Source organism: Brachyhypopomus gauderio, chromosome 19 (genome assembly GCF_052324685.1).
Source record: "Brachyhypopomus gauderio isolate BG-103 chromosome 19, BGAUD_0.2, whole genome shotgun sequence".
Taxonomy (NCBI): Eukaryota; Metazoa; Chordata; class Actinopteri; order Gymnotiformes; family Hypopomidae; genus Brachyhypopomus; species Brachyhypopomus gauderio.
In genome coordinates, this window is record NC_135229.1 from 7,863,249 (window position 1) to 7,876,421 (window position 13,173).

At 44.6% G+C, this 13,173-nt stretch overlaps 1 protein-coding gene across 2 annotated transcripts; it reads right to left on the reverse strand.

Annotated features, from left to right (window-relative positions):
• Positions 1–9,593: 9,593 nt before the first annotated feature.
• gpr55a (G protein-coupled receptor 55a) lies at positions 9,594–12,839 on the reverse strand. 2 transcript variants are annotated; one of them, XM_076982049.1, is made up of 2 exons: positions 12,714–12,839; positions 9,594–11,587 (listed from the first exon to the last, which is right to left on the reverse strand). In XM_076982049.1, exon 2 carries the CDS (start codon positions 11,530–11,532, stop codon positions 10,576–10,578), a length of 957 nt encoding a protein of 318 aa, XP_076838164.1. In that variant the 5' UTR covers positions 11,533–11,587; positions 12,714–12,839; the 3' UTR covers positions 9,594–10,575. The 2 variants fall into 2 exon arrangements, with proteins under 2 accessions (XP_076838164.1, XP_076838165.1); XM_076982050.1 differs by having other exon boundaries at positions 12,640–12,779.
• Positions 12,840–13,173: the final 334 nt, after the last annotated feature.

A 13,173-nucleotide genomic window follows, 5' to 3' on the forward strand; every position in this document is an offset into this window, starting at 1 on the left:
AGATAAGCCATTGACCCCTCACCCCCCGCTACAACTCTTGACTCGCACCTCAATCAGGGTGTTCAGCTCCTTTACATCTACCATCACTGCAGAACAGGTCAAAAGAGAACGGAGGAAGATTCACACCAAGAAGTCCGCGGGTCTGGATGACGTTTGTCCGAAACTAAACGCCTGTGCTGACGAGCTGGGAGAACCTCCTCAGTACATTTTAAATCTAAGTCTGTGTCTGGGAAGTGTTCCTACACTCTGGAAAACATCATGTATCATTCCAGTGCCTACAAATAAGTGCCCAATTGTGCTGGATGATTTCAGGCCAATAGCGCTGACTTCACCATCACCAAGCGACTGCTGCTCCGACTCCTCTATAGGTACAGGTGGGAGTGGGAGACGCCACCTCACACCTCCTCCACAGGACCCACTCTCATCAGGATAAAGGAGGCAGTGCTGCCAGAATCATGTTTTTTTTTACTTCTCCAGTGCTTTTAGCACCATACAGCCCCATTTGCTAAGAGACAAACTGTCACGTCCAGCCCCTCCCTCCTCCCTGGTCCCGCCTAGCTCCCCGCTCCCATTCGTTCCTCCGTCTGTCTGTCACGCCCTCATCGTTAGTGCCCACACACCTGAGTCTCGTTTCACCGTCTTGTCTCTGTGTATAAAGAACCCCGAGTGTTTCATTCCCTTGTCGGTCATTCCTTGTGCGTGAGTTCGTCGTCACCCATCTCTCTTCCCTTCATCCTATTCTAGTTCACGTCCGGTTTTGCTTCCTCCCCTCTATTGTTGGTTTATGTTCCCTGTCTTTTACACTTGTGCATTGGTTGGTTACGTTCCCCGTTATTAGTAATATTCTGTGGTTCGCTCTTTCGTTGTTTGTTTAGTGTTTCATTCATGCTACGGTGTTTCTGTGTTCTAGTTGCCCCTGTGTTCTTCGCTTCTCTTATGTACTCGGATTGTTGGTTTGTTAGTTGGTAGGTTCTCATGTGTTCATGTTCCTGGCTGTTTAACTTACCCGTTTTGGTTGTGTCCTCTCCCTAGTGTTTAGAGTAGCCCCTAGTCTCGTGTGTAAGCGCTGTATTCTGTTCTGTCATGGTCTTTTGTAATGTTGTTCTCTTTAAGTGTTTCCCCTAAAAAGAGGATTGTCTGGTTGTTGATTGTTTTATTTCTGTTATCTTTATTAAAATTATCTTTATTTGCGTCACACCTGTCCCCCACAAACGTTACACAAACTGACCAATCTGTGGTGGCCAGTGTCCTATTTTATGCTGTTGTGTGCTGGGGAGGCAGAACTACAAAGAAAGATGAAACACGTCAAAATAATCTGATAAAGTGAGCTGAGTCAATCTTCGGCACTTACAGTAGACGATAAAAGGAGCCTAAACAAACTACAGAGCTGCTCCACTAGTGCTTCGTCCCCCAAGGCATCAGGCTCTACAACACCACAAAGAAGGACCAGAGTGTGTACATCTATGTGTAACTATAGACCTGTCAATCACAGCATTCAGCCAATCACCTCTTATTGAATTCACACACACACACACACACACACACACACACACACACACACACACACACACACACTCACACACACACCCAAATACTTTTTTCGGTTCTGTTTCGTGAAGCCTTCATTCTCATTCTGCAAATAACCGTTTGTGCTCAGCACTCCCGCTGACACGGTGAAACGGAGACGTATGGGCTGCCAGACGTGACTTCCCCACTGACGACGTGACTGTCGACAGCAGCAGCTGGACAAATTCTGAAGAAGACAGAAGCATCTGGAATGGTAACTTGAAGCGTTACAGCAACTATGGAAGTTTGGCATCTTTAGCATGTTTGTTCTCAAAATAGCGAACACTGAGCATTTAACTCAGGAATTTACTTTATGTGTTTATATTTATCTCAAAACTGCTTCCTGGTGCCAGTGATATGGAGCATATAACAGCACTGTCATATAACATCATATACCATCACTGTCATATTACATTACTGTCATATAACAGCATATAACATCATTGTCATATAACATAACATCACTGTCATATAACAGCATATAACATCATTGTCATATAACATCATATAACATCACTGTCATATAACATCACTGTCATATAACAGCATATAATTTCACTGTCATATAACAGCATATAACATCGGGGGGTGGGGGGGGGGGGTCATATAACATCATTTCTTGAGGCTCGGCCCCATGTTCAGCACATGTATGTGACAGCGATGCCTCATGTAAACCGTCAGGTGTTCAACTGACTTGGCAAATGAGAATGAAGGCAGATGGCAATTCACAATGTAACTGCAATCTATGAGTCAGCAATAGTGACCATTTGGTTATATACCTCCTTTATATTTCATCATGTTCATTGGCAATGTGGTTAGCAATAGTGCCTCTAAATGATCTCCATCTTTCTTTCTTATTCACTAGTCTAATGGGATGTATTAGACAAGTAAATAGCTAATTTGTAATAATAATAATAATAATAATAATACAGTTTTTCTCGATTGTTTACACACTAATACTGGTAATTGAGACACAATGACCACAACATGTAACTATTGCACCAACCCCCTGAACCAATTCTACTAAACTACAAGCACAATTCCTGTTTTACACTCAAATTGCAGTTCTAAAACACACTTTTTTCCAAATACTACACACAATTTTCTGCATTTGGCATAATTTTCATGAAGAAAATCTCTTGTTTTCACAAGGAACACACTGCTATTCAAAATTCTAAAGTTAATTGTCCTATTATGCACACTGACTCATCACATCAGCAAACACCTGTCTCACATGTTTACAATCAGCAATCAGAGCTTTAGCATAAAATGGCAAAAGGTGAGCTCTTCTGTTTTGGAGCAATGGATGCCAACATTGGAAACAGAGGCAGAGCCAGAGGAGTGAGAGTAAGAGGAGGAGGACGAGGAGGACGAGGACGAGGACGAGGAAGGCCAAGGACCGTAATCTCTGATGAGATCCGAGCCACTTTGGTTGACCATGTGGTCAACCATGGTCTAACAATGAGGGAGGCTGGGCAAAGAGTACAGCCAAATGTGAGTAGGTACACTGTAGCATCCATCATCCGGACTTTCCGTAATGAGAACAGGTAAGAAATCAGCACTCAGTAGGAAACTGCAGGACTGCATATCAATACAGTACTCAATGAGTACAGTATTGCCTGTGGACTGTTTTGTAGGACTGTAAATATAAATATAAATGTTTCAAGTATTTGGGAAATGTATTCCTGCACAGTATTTACAGTATTTTACTATTTGGATTGCAGAACTGAAAGGTTACCACCACGAGGTGGACGGGAACGTCTTTTGTCTCCTGAACAGGAAACTGAAATCCTGAACATGGTCCTAGTAAATAATGCCATAACATTACGGCAAATACAAAGAAAAATAATAGAAGACACCGAGATCTTTCAAAATATTGATAGGGTAAGCTTATCAACGCTGGACCGTGTCTTGCGCAGAAATAACCTGAGGATGAAGCAGGTCTACAGGGTGCCTTTTGAACGCAATTCAGAAAGAGTCAAAGAACTGAGATATAACTATGTGCAAGTAAGTCCTATACAATCTCACAACTGATGTATACACTCAACACTGTATAAATTATACATATTTCAGTATTGTAATCATAATGATTGTGCTTCACAATAGTGACTCCTCCATGTCTATTTCTGATACTGTCATGTGTGTTGCAGAGAATCCTTGAGCTAGAGGTGGACGCAGTGGAGCACCAATTCATATTCATTGATGAGGCTGGATTCAACCTCACAAAAAGACGAAGGAGGGGAAGGAATATCATCGGCCAGCGTGCCATTGTTGAAGTTCCTGGCCAGCGCGGAGGGAACATCACTATGTGTGCAGCGATTACCCACCACGGCGTCATCCATCACCATGCTACCCTTGGCCCCTACAACACTGCCCATCTAATCACATTCCTCGATACCCTACACAACACACTCATTCCACCAGATCAGATAGACGGTCCAGAGCAGCTCAGGTACGTTGTCGTTTGGGACAATGTAAGTTTCCACCGGGCTGCTCTGGTTCATAATTGGTTCACTGCCCACCCACGCTTTTCAGTTGTTTACGTATCTCCCTCCATATTCTCCATTCCTCAATCCTATTGAGGATTTTTTTTCTGCCTGGAGATGGAAAGTGTATGACTTACATTCACAAACACGTATACCCCTTCACCAAGCTATGGAAGACGCATGTGGAGATATAGCAGTTGATGCTTTTCATGGCTGGATTCGCCATGCTAGGCGATATTTCCCCCGCTGCTTGGCCAGAGAAAACATTGCTTGTGATGTGGATGAGGTGCTGTGGCCAGACCGAAACACAAGAGAGGATGCAACATAGTTTTTTTTTTTTTTTACTGTAACTGTATACAGTAAATTCTTCTGTTTTGTATGAAGGCCACTGTATGTGCAACTTTGTGTTGGGTGGGATGTACACTGTGTACATTGCTTTTGTGGGAAAAAATAAAATATATTTGTTACTGTATATGTGTGTTCTGAGTATAAAAACACTATTCTAAAATATTTTACAATGCACTTATGTATTTCCTGTCTGTAGTAAGTGTAACACTGCACAAAAAAGGCCTAAGTCATTATGATGAATGGAGAAGAAGTGTTTTCCATTCATCATAGTGTTTTACATTGAGCACATCAGTGTTCAACCAGTTGTTATAAATGTCTATTCATATGATGGTTTGTGTGTGTCATCTGAGAACAAAATACCATTTTGAGAAGATATAATATTGTTCTGACTGTAAAGTTTCATTTTGAAAGAGAACTGAGGGGTTTTGCCCATTGTGTGTGTGTTTTTCTGATTTGTGTGTAGAGTTTTGAGAGTATGAGGCATGCTTTCAGACAATGTGTGTAAACAATCGAGAAAAACTGTAATAATAATAATAATAAATATATAATATTTAAATATAATTATAATGTGTTGTTATTTGTGATCATTCCTAATACAGTCTGACTATGACATCCTTCCAGGTCCATCGGGGAAAGGTCAACTCAACCACATGTTCCTCGTGTCTCAGGAGAGGAACACTGGAGCCTGTTGTTAGCTGCTGCCTCAGGGTACGAGGTGAAGGTCAGTATCGCTGGCAGCATGACCAGGTGCTGAAGGCCATCGGGGCCGGCGGGGGCGTTTGTCAGAGCCCCGGCCGAAGGGAGTGTGTGATGAGGGCTGATCTGAGGAATCAGCTCCCAGGGAACACTGTATTGCTTCATGAAAGGTGGTGCTGGAAAGGTGAAAGGTGGTGCATGAAAGGTGGTGCATGAAAGGTGGTGGTGGTGCTGGAGCTGACCGTAGGAGGAGAGTGTGACGGACGCAAAGGAGGACAAACGTACAGGGAGGTGGTGCAGGGGTGTAGCAGGAAGGGGAGTGTGTGCTCACAGAGGTGGAGGAGTGTAGTAAGAAGGGGAGTGTGTGCTCACAGAGGTGGAGGAGTGTAGTAGGAAGGGGAGTGTGTGCTCACAGAGGTGGAGGAGTGTAGCAGGAAGGGGAGTGTGTGCTCACAGAGGTGGAGGAGTGTAGTAGGAAGGGGAGTGTGTGCTCACAGAGATGGAGGAGTGTAGTAAGAAGGGGAGTGTGTGCTCACAGAGGTGGAGGAGTGTAGTAGGAAGGGGAGTGTGTGCTCACAGAGATGGAGGAGTGTAGTAAGAAGGGGAGTGTGTGCTCACAGAGGTGGAGGAGTGTAGTAGGAAGGGGAGTGTGTGCTCACAGAGATGGAGGAGTGTAGTAAGAAGGGGAGTGTGTGTTCACAGAGGTGGAGGAGTGTAGTAAGAAGGGGAGTGTGTGCTCACAGAGGTGGAGGTGTGTAGCAGGAAGGGGAGTGTGAGCTCACAGAGATGGAGGAGTGTAGTAAGAAGGGGAGTGTGTGTTTACAGAGGTGGAGGAGTGTAGTAAGAAGGGGAGTGTGTGTTCACAGAGGTGGAGGAGTGTAGCAGGAAGGGGAGTGTGTGCTCACAGAGATGGAGGAGTGTAGTAGGAAGGGGAGTGTGTGCTCACAGAGGTGGAGGAGTGTAGTAGGAAGGGGAGTGTGTGCTCACAGAGGTGGAGGAGTGTAGTAGGAAGGGGAGTGTGTGCTCACAGAGATGGAGGAGTGTAGTAGGAAGGGGAGTGTGTGTTCACAGAGGTGGAGGAGTGTAGCAGGAAGGGAAGTGTGTGCTCACAGGGGTGGAGGAGTGTAGCAGGAAGGGAAGTGTGTGCTCACAGAGATGGAGGAGTGTAGCAGGAAGGGGAGTGTGTGCTCACAGAGGTGGAGGAGTGTAGTAAGAAGGGGAGTGTGTGTTCACAGAGGTGGAGGAGTGTAGTAGGAAGGGGAGTGTGTGTTTACAGAGGTGGAGGAGTGTAGTAGGAAGGGGAGTGTGTGCTCACAGAGGTGGAGGAGTGTAGTAGGAAGGGGAGTGTGTGCTCACAGAGGTGGAGGAGTGTAGTAGGAAGGGGAGTGTGTGTTCACAGAGGTGGAGGAGTGTAGCAGGAAGGGGAGTGTGTGCTCACAGAGGTGGAGGAGTGTAGTAGGAAGGGGAGTGTGTGCTCACAGAGATGGAGGAGTGTAGCAGGAAGGGGAGTGTGTGTTCACAGAGGTGGAGGAGTGTAGTAGGAAGGGGAGTGTGTGTTCACAGAGGTGGAGGAGTGTAGCAGGAAGGGGAGTGTGTGCTCACAGAGGTGGAGGAGTGTAGTAGGAAGGGGAGTGTGTGCTCACAGAGGTGGAGGAGTGTAGTAAGAAGGGGAGTGTGTGCTCACAGAGGTGGAGGAGTGTAGCAGGAAGGGGAGTGTGTGTTCACAGAGGTGGAGGAGTGTAGTAAGAAGGGGAGTGTGTGTTCACAGAGGTGGAGGAGTGTAGTAGGAAGGGGAGTGTGTGTTCACAGAGGTGGAGGAGTGTAGTAGGAAGGGGAGTGTGTGCTCACAGAGGTGGAGGAGTGTAGTAAGAAGGGGAGTGTGTGTTCACAGAGGTGGAGGAGTGTAGTAGGAAGGGGAGTGTGTGCTCACAGAGGTGGAGGAGTGTAGCAGGAAGGGGAGTGTGTGTTTACAGAGGTGGAGGAGTGTAGCAGGAAGGGGAGTGTGTGCTCACAGAGGTGGAGGAGTGTAGTAAGAAGGGGAGTGTGTGCTCACAGAGGTGGAGGAGTGTAGCAGGAAGGGGAGTGTGTGCTCACAGAGATGGAGGTGTGTAGCAGGAAGGGGAGTGTGTGCTCACAGAGATGGAGGAGAGAAAAGACCTCTGGACAGCTGTGGATGAGGAGCGATCCGCACGATACAGAAACACAAGCTGGGAACTGATATCCTGGTGGGTGACCTGGCAGAGGGTGTCTGACGTCTGAAACACCCAGCGACCCCCAGGTAACCTCAAACTGCACTGGATGTGTATGTAAAAACAAAATTACTATTTTTAATAATTAATATTGAAATCCTGGGACATTATCTGTGAGATTAATACAGGCACATCACTGGAATCCAGCTATATAGCCTGTACGAATCTAATGCCATCTAATTGCCCCAGCGTCATGTTAAACATCACTACACAGTAATGTTCTTACTCCCCCTAGTGGTGAAAATTGTGATTGCCAGTGAGCGTGTACTTCGCCTTTGTAGAACTATTTTCTGAAGACGGGTTTATTGAATAATGTTGAACAAACACTTTTGTAAAGGATTCTTCTATAATATTGCCAGTTTAAAACTGATTCAGGTGTCAACGATCAACGGTGATCCACCTATATATGAGGGATCAGGACAGAAGAGTGAATACTAACAGAGGAGAGATGAGAAAACACAAGAAAACACAAGCAGGAGAAAACACAAGAAAACACAAGCAGGAGAAAACACAAGAAAACACAAGCAGGTGCACTGTGCTGTGACTTGTAATACACATGCCAGTTTGCTATATGCTTGTATGCACATGAAAAGGCATAAGCAACGACATTTTCACAAACTTCCCTGAATACGATTTCTGGGTTACAACCGTGTACAGTGATGAACCATCTCATGAGCTGCAGTTCTGGTTTTGCATGTACAAAAACAATGGACAACAGCAACAGTTGATTGAGGTCAGTGTAAACAGTCACAGCCAGGGAAGAGGAACCAACACAAAGTGCCAAACCCGGTGGGACAGCAGTAGAGACGGCGTGTGCTGTTCTGTGGTAGAATATGTCACCTGACGCTTGGTGAATTTAGCATGTAACAATACTCAGGTAGGCTGGGACTTTGAAATAACTCTTGATTAGTATTAGGAGACCGTGAGCAGAGTTGTATAATCCAGGTTCAGAAAGTAAAAGTCCTCACCAGGATTTTGCTCAAGCTTCCTGGATTGTGTTGATTCCACTCATTTTAACTGGATTGCACTAATTAGAAATCTAGCAAGCTTGAGCAAAATCCTGGTAAGGACTTTTACTTTCTGAACCTGGATTATACAACTCTGACCGTGAGCCAGGTAAACATTACACACACATAAACATATAAGACAGGATGGAGCCAGAGATTTATACTGGTCCACATTCACCATCTGAAATGTCACAGCAGAAATTGAGAAATCAGAGAAGATATCATTTGTGCCGGTCCTGTCCGGTCCTGTCCGGTCCCGTCCGGTCCTATCCGGTCCCCTCCCACTGTAGTCCCTGGTTCTTCTTCTGGTTGGGCAGCAGAGCAGGTTGCAGTGTTTGAAATGTCTTGCGTTTGGACTAAACGTCTAGTTATTGTACTCAAATGGTATTTTAAGTAGCATCGCATTACTGTATTGTACATTTTAATCTAGGTTTCAACACCCTTGTTCTTGGCTGTGTCTTGGTTCATGGGTATTTTTGCACTCTAACCTATATGTACTTGGTTTGCACTCTAACCAATATGTACTTGGTTTGCACTCTAACCTATATGTACTTGGTTTGCACTCTAACCTATATGTACTTGGTTTGCACTCTAACCAATATGTACTTGGTTTGCACTCTAACCAATATGTACTTGCTAAAGATACTTTGATGTGTAGACAACCAAACACTTTTGTAAGTCGCTCTGTATAAGACTGTCTGCTAAATATCATAAATGTAAATACATATACAAATTAGCTTCGAATATAATTATCATATTGTGGTCAAACTCAAGGCTGCCAGGTATGTTCTGTCATTGCTTTCACTCACCATGGGTGTAATAAGTGGCTATTTGAGTTACTTTAGCTTTGTAGTCAACATTAACCTATCTAGCCATTCTCCTGTCTAGCCATTCTCCTTTGACTGCTCATCAACAAGGCCTTTCCACCCACACAATGCTGTTCCTCATCTAAAAACTGTTGCGTGTGAAACTCAGGAGATAAGACATGTCTGCAGGTGGCCAAAAAGGCAATTAGATTATATTATTTCCTTATTTCTTCTTTGATGTGAACATTATGGAGCGTTGCACTGCTGTCATGTGATTGGCTGATCAGTTAACTGCTTGAATGAACAGTTGTACGGGTGGTGCCTTTTTCCTAATGAATCTAACGCAGAGTCAGGTGCAGCTTGTAGAGTGAACATGTCAGGTTTTCATATAGCTGCATAATTAGACTGGTGGAGTCAGGGTTAGCACTAGTGTCAGTAGATAAATATTTTATTGTAAAATATATATAAATACACTAGAAAAGATTTGTATGAATAAATCTACCTGACAATAGTTTTCCATTAGTATACCCTGAAATAGAGATTTAGCATCCTTTTATCTAACCATCATGTAGACATTTATGTTCATCAGCTGTGATAAAACGTTCCCACACATTCAATTGCACTTAAATGTATAAATAACTGGTCAGCTAAGTTATTAGACAATAAAAAGAGCATAAAAGCACTTTACAAATTATTCAAAATAGATAGAAATAACACATTATCAGCCTGAAAGTAGTATTTTGCCTTTCTGACTTTGAATAGAATACAGAGAATATTTATACTGGTGGCAGTAATCTAACCAAATAGAACATTTGGATATTGATTTTTGTCTTTTAGTTAAAGACATGGGTTTTATGTACTTTTCAAGCAAGTATGGAGTGATCGGTTGATTATAAATGTCCATTGTCCTTTTAGACCTTTGTTGAGTTTTGTTGGTTTTAGTGAGCCACTGTCTTCTGTCAGACGAGTGAGAACACTGGAGACTCAAATCTACTTTGTTGTTGGTCTGTTCCCCTAGTTATCAACTTTGTCATCAAATACTCATTCTGTGTATTCTCACCCCCTCCCGCAAAACCACTCTTACTCTAATATCTCATATAATATCAGGGCTACTTTAAGCAGATATATTTTTAGTTTTTAACGGAGAAATAATAGTTTTTTCCCCACAGACGTTTTCCAAATAAACCAGGATGTGGTTCACCTACACCATGCTTGCTTTCAACAGCAATGGGCAGAGGCTTGTAGCCAGTTTTGTGAGAAAGTGCTGTGCGAACACCAAGAAAATAGAGGAAGTTTTCTTAGTTCTCACCAAACGTGCAAGACAAAAAAAAAAAATGGCAATCACACCTTTGTAAACACGACTCCTGTGATTCACAACTGTCACTCCTTGACTCCGTGTGAGTTTTCACACGCCTGATCACATGGCCTGGCACATGGGCTCGCACACGTCTCTACACGATGTTGGTACCTCCGTCGGTCTTACTTGTATGGAGGCTCTGGCGTCCCTCCTCGCCATTTGAAGGTTCTCCTTCAGTATGAAGTAGTAGCACGCACCATCTGCCAAGGAGTTGATGCTGCTCACGCAAATACTACTATGCACGAAAAGACGCAGTTTGTTGATGGTCTCGGGACCGGCTCCGTTCTGCTTGGAGTGGAAATACAGCAGCACGGCGACGTGGTAAGGGATAAAGCACACGAGAAAAACCACCAGGCTGCTGAGGACGATCTTGGCGCTCTTGTTGTTGCGCAGTTTGGCGTCGTTGGGGTTCAGCCGCCGCAGGCTGCCCAGGGTGCGCACCACCTGCACGGAGCAGAACACCATCGCCGCCGTGCTGCAGCAGAACACGGTCTCCAGTGACACCACGAGCCACTGCTTGGCCCACGTGCCGTTGGAGAAGTTCTGGAAGCAATACGACTCGTGGTAGTGGGCGTCCGAGGCGTGGAAATCGTACACGGGGATGCTGAAGACGAAGATGAGGACCCACACGCCGGCGCACACCAGCCCGGCCATCCGGGGCGAGCGCAGGCGGCAGACGGCGAACGGCAGGCGCAGGGCCACGTAGCGGTCCGCGGCGATGCACACGCTCAGAAGGATGCTCCCGTAGATGTTGACGTACACCAGGCTCTCCAGGAGCGAGCAGAACGGCTTGCCCAGGCGCCAGACGTTCTTGTAGGCGTGCAACTTGAACGGGAGAGACAGCAGGAGCAGGCTGTCGTTAATCACCAGGCTGCAGAGGAAGACGGTGGACACGCTCCAGCGCCGAACGCGGAACAACACCTGCCACAGGGCGCCCATGTTCAGAGGGAGACCGACGGCCAGCGCTGGCACGTACACTGCCCACTGCAGGCATTTCACCCAGTCATCACAGATCATGGTGATTCCCAGCCGGAGAGGCGCTTCAGGCGGTCAGCCTGTCACAGAGGCATCCCTAATGAAAAAGGGACCAGGACAGTCACCAAGCAAGCATTTATACCAGGCAGGCAATCACTGTCGCAATGAGTCAGTCATCACGAGTCAAAGAAGGTTATATGCAAGACGTATGTGAGAGATCAAAGTACACTGTATGGCATCATGCAAATATGGGAATGCATGTATCATTATACAAAACCACCTCATACACCCCATATACCCCATACACCCCCATACACCCCATACAAATGGATTCAAATAAGATGGAATCATTATTTTTGTGTGCTAAAAGAGTTCTCAAGCCGTTCAGATGTGTCATGTGGCTCTTGATTTCACCAAGAGCAATCAAGAAGTTTAAAATATTAAGAAGTAAACTTAATTTTGCTTTGCTAATGATAGATAACTTACTTATTTATTTGTTCATTTGTTTGTTTGTTTATTTGCTTCCTTGTCTGTTTTATGGCAGTTTTGAAAATGAAAGTTAGAGACAACACTGTCTAGCCCAGCTATCACCAGATAACCATAGATAACCTTATCTGTTGCTAATAATAAAAAGGTTATTATCTAGATCGGAATAAACAAAGTCCACTGACATTGCAGTAACAGTGGAAGGATTTTGCCAATAACAGTAATGTGATGGTAGCCTACATCACACCTTAGCCAGAATGGCTTACCACGAGCTCCTCAGAAATCGAAATATTTGGCTCCCCAAAACTAGTTACCCAGTTTAAACGTATGCATATAAAAATAAACAACCTAAACATGCAACACCTAATCGATCTATGATGATTCTGGGATTGCACTTTCAAGCTCAGACTGACAGTTGTATTAAATGCTGGATGGCGTGACACATGTCACGACACTAATGTCGCGGGGGAGGACGCTTACATGCTTGGCAGATGAACAGAGCACTAGATCTGGCAGAAACTACACGTCCTCGATTGTTTAATGTATTATTTAAAACTTGCCCAAACTACCAAGTAACTAGTATTTTACAAATAACGAGCATTTTACAAGTACCTAACTACAGATATGATAGCAAGTTAAAGATTTAAACATTAACAAGCCTACCTCAAAACTTTCAGAGCTGTTCTGTAGAAAATTCAGCTCTCACTGGCAATAAATTAATTCTGCACACTTCCTACCTTAGCATTCTTTTGTGAATCTTTCGTGTTGTGACAGAAAAGCAGGCCGTTTGAAACAGAAACAGGACGATCCATCTCTGTACAGCAAGACTGACTGAGCTCACTGAACGGAAACTCCCACTGCAGACGCAACCAGACTGACATCATTTCAGCTAAAGTAGTTCTGGGCACGGACGTAATTTTTGGGGGGGGGACGGGGGGGGGGGGGTGTCCCCCCCCACTTTTTCAAAAGCCGGCTTTGGTCCCCCCCAGTTTTTACGGTTAAAACCAAATATTTAAATAACGACGAATCCATGTCCTCCCCACTTTTGAAATCAAAATTACGTCCATGGTTCTGGGCGTATGATTCTGCTCAATTGCACTTGAACAATCCATCTTTTTGTATACTGTGGTTTCATTTGTTATGATTCTAGAGGATCTTTTTGAGGATGTGTGCCAATGTTGAGGTCCTTTTTTTGAC

Bases quoted from the DNA above. Each gene is read 5' to 3' on its own strand.
- gpr55a (XM_076982049.1), bottom strand. From the start codon at position 11,532: ATGATCTGTGATGACTGGGTGAAATGCCTGCAGTGGGCAGTGTACGTG.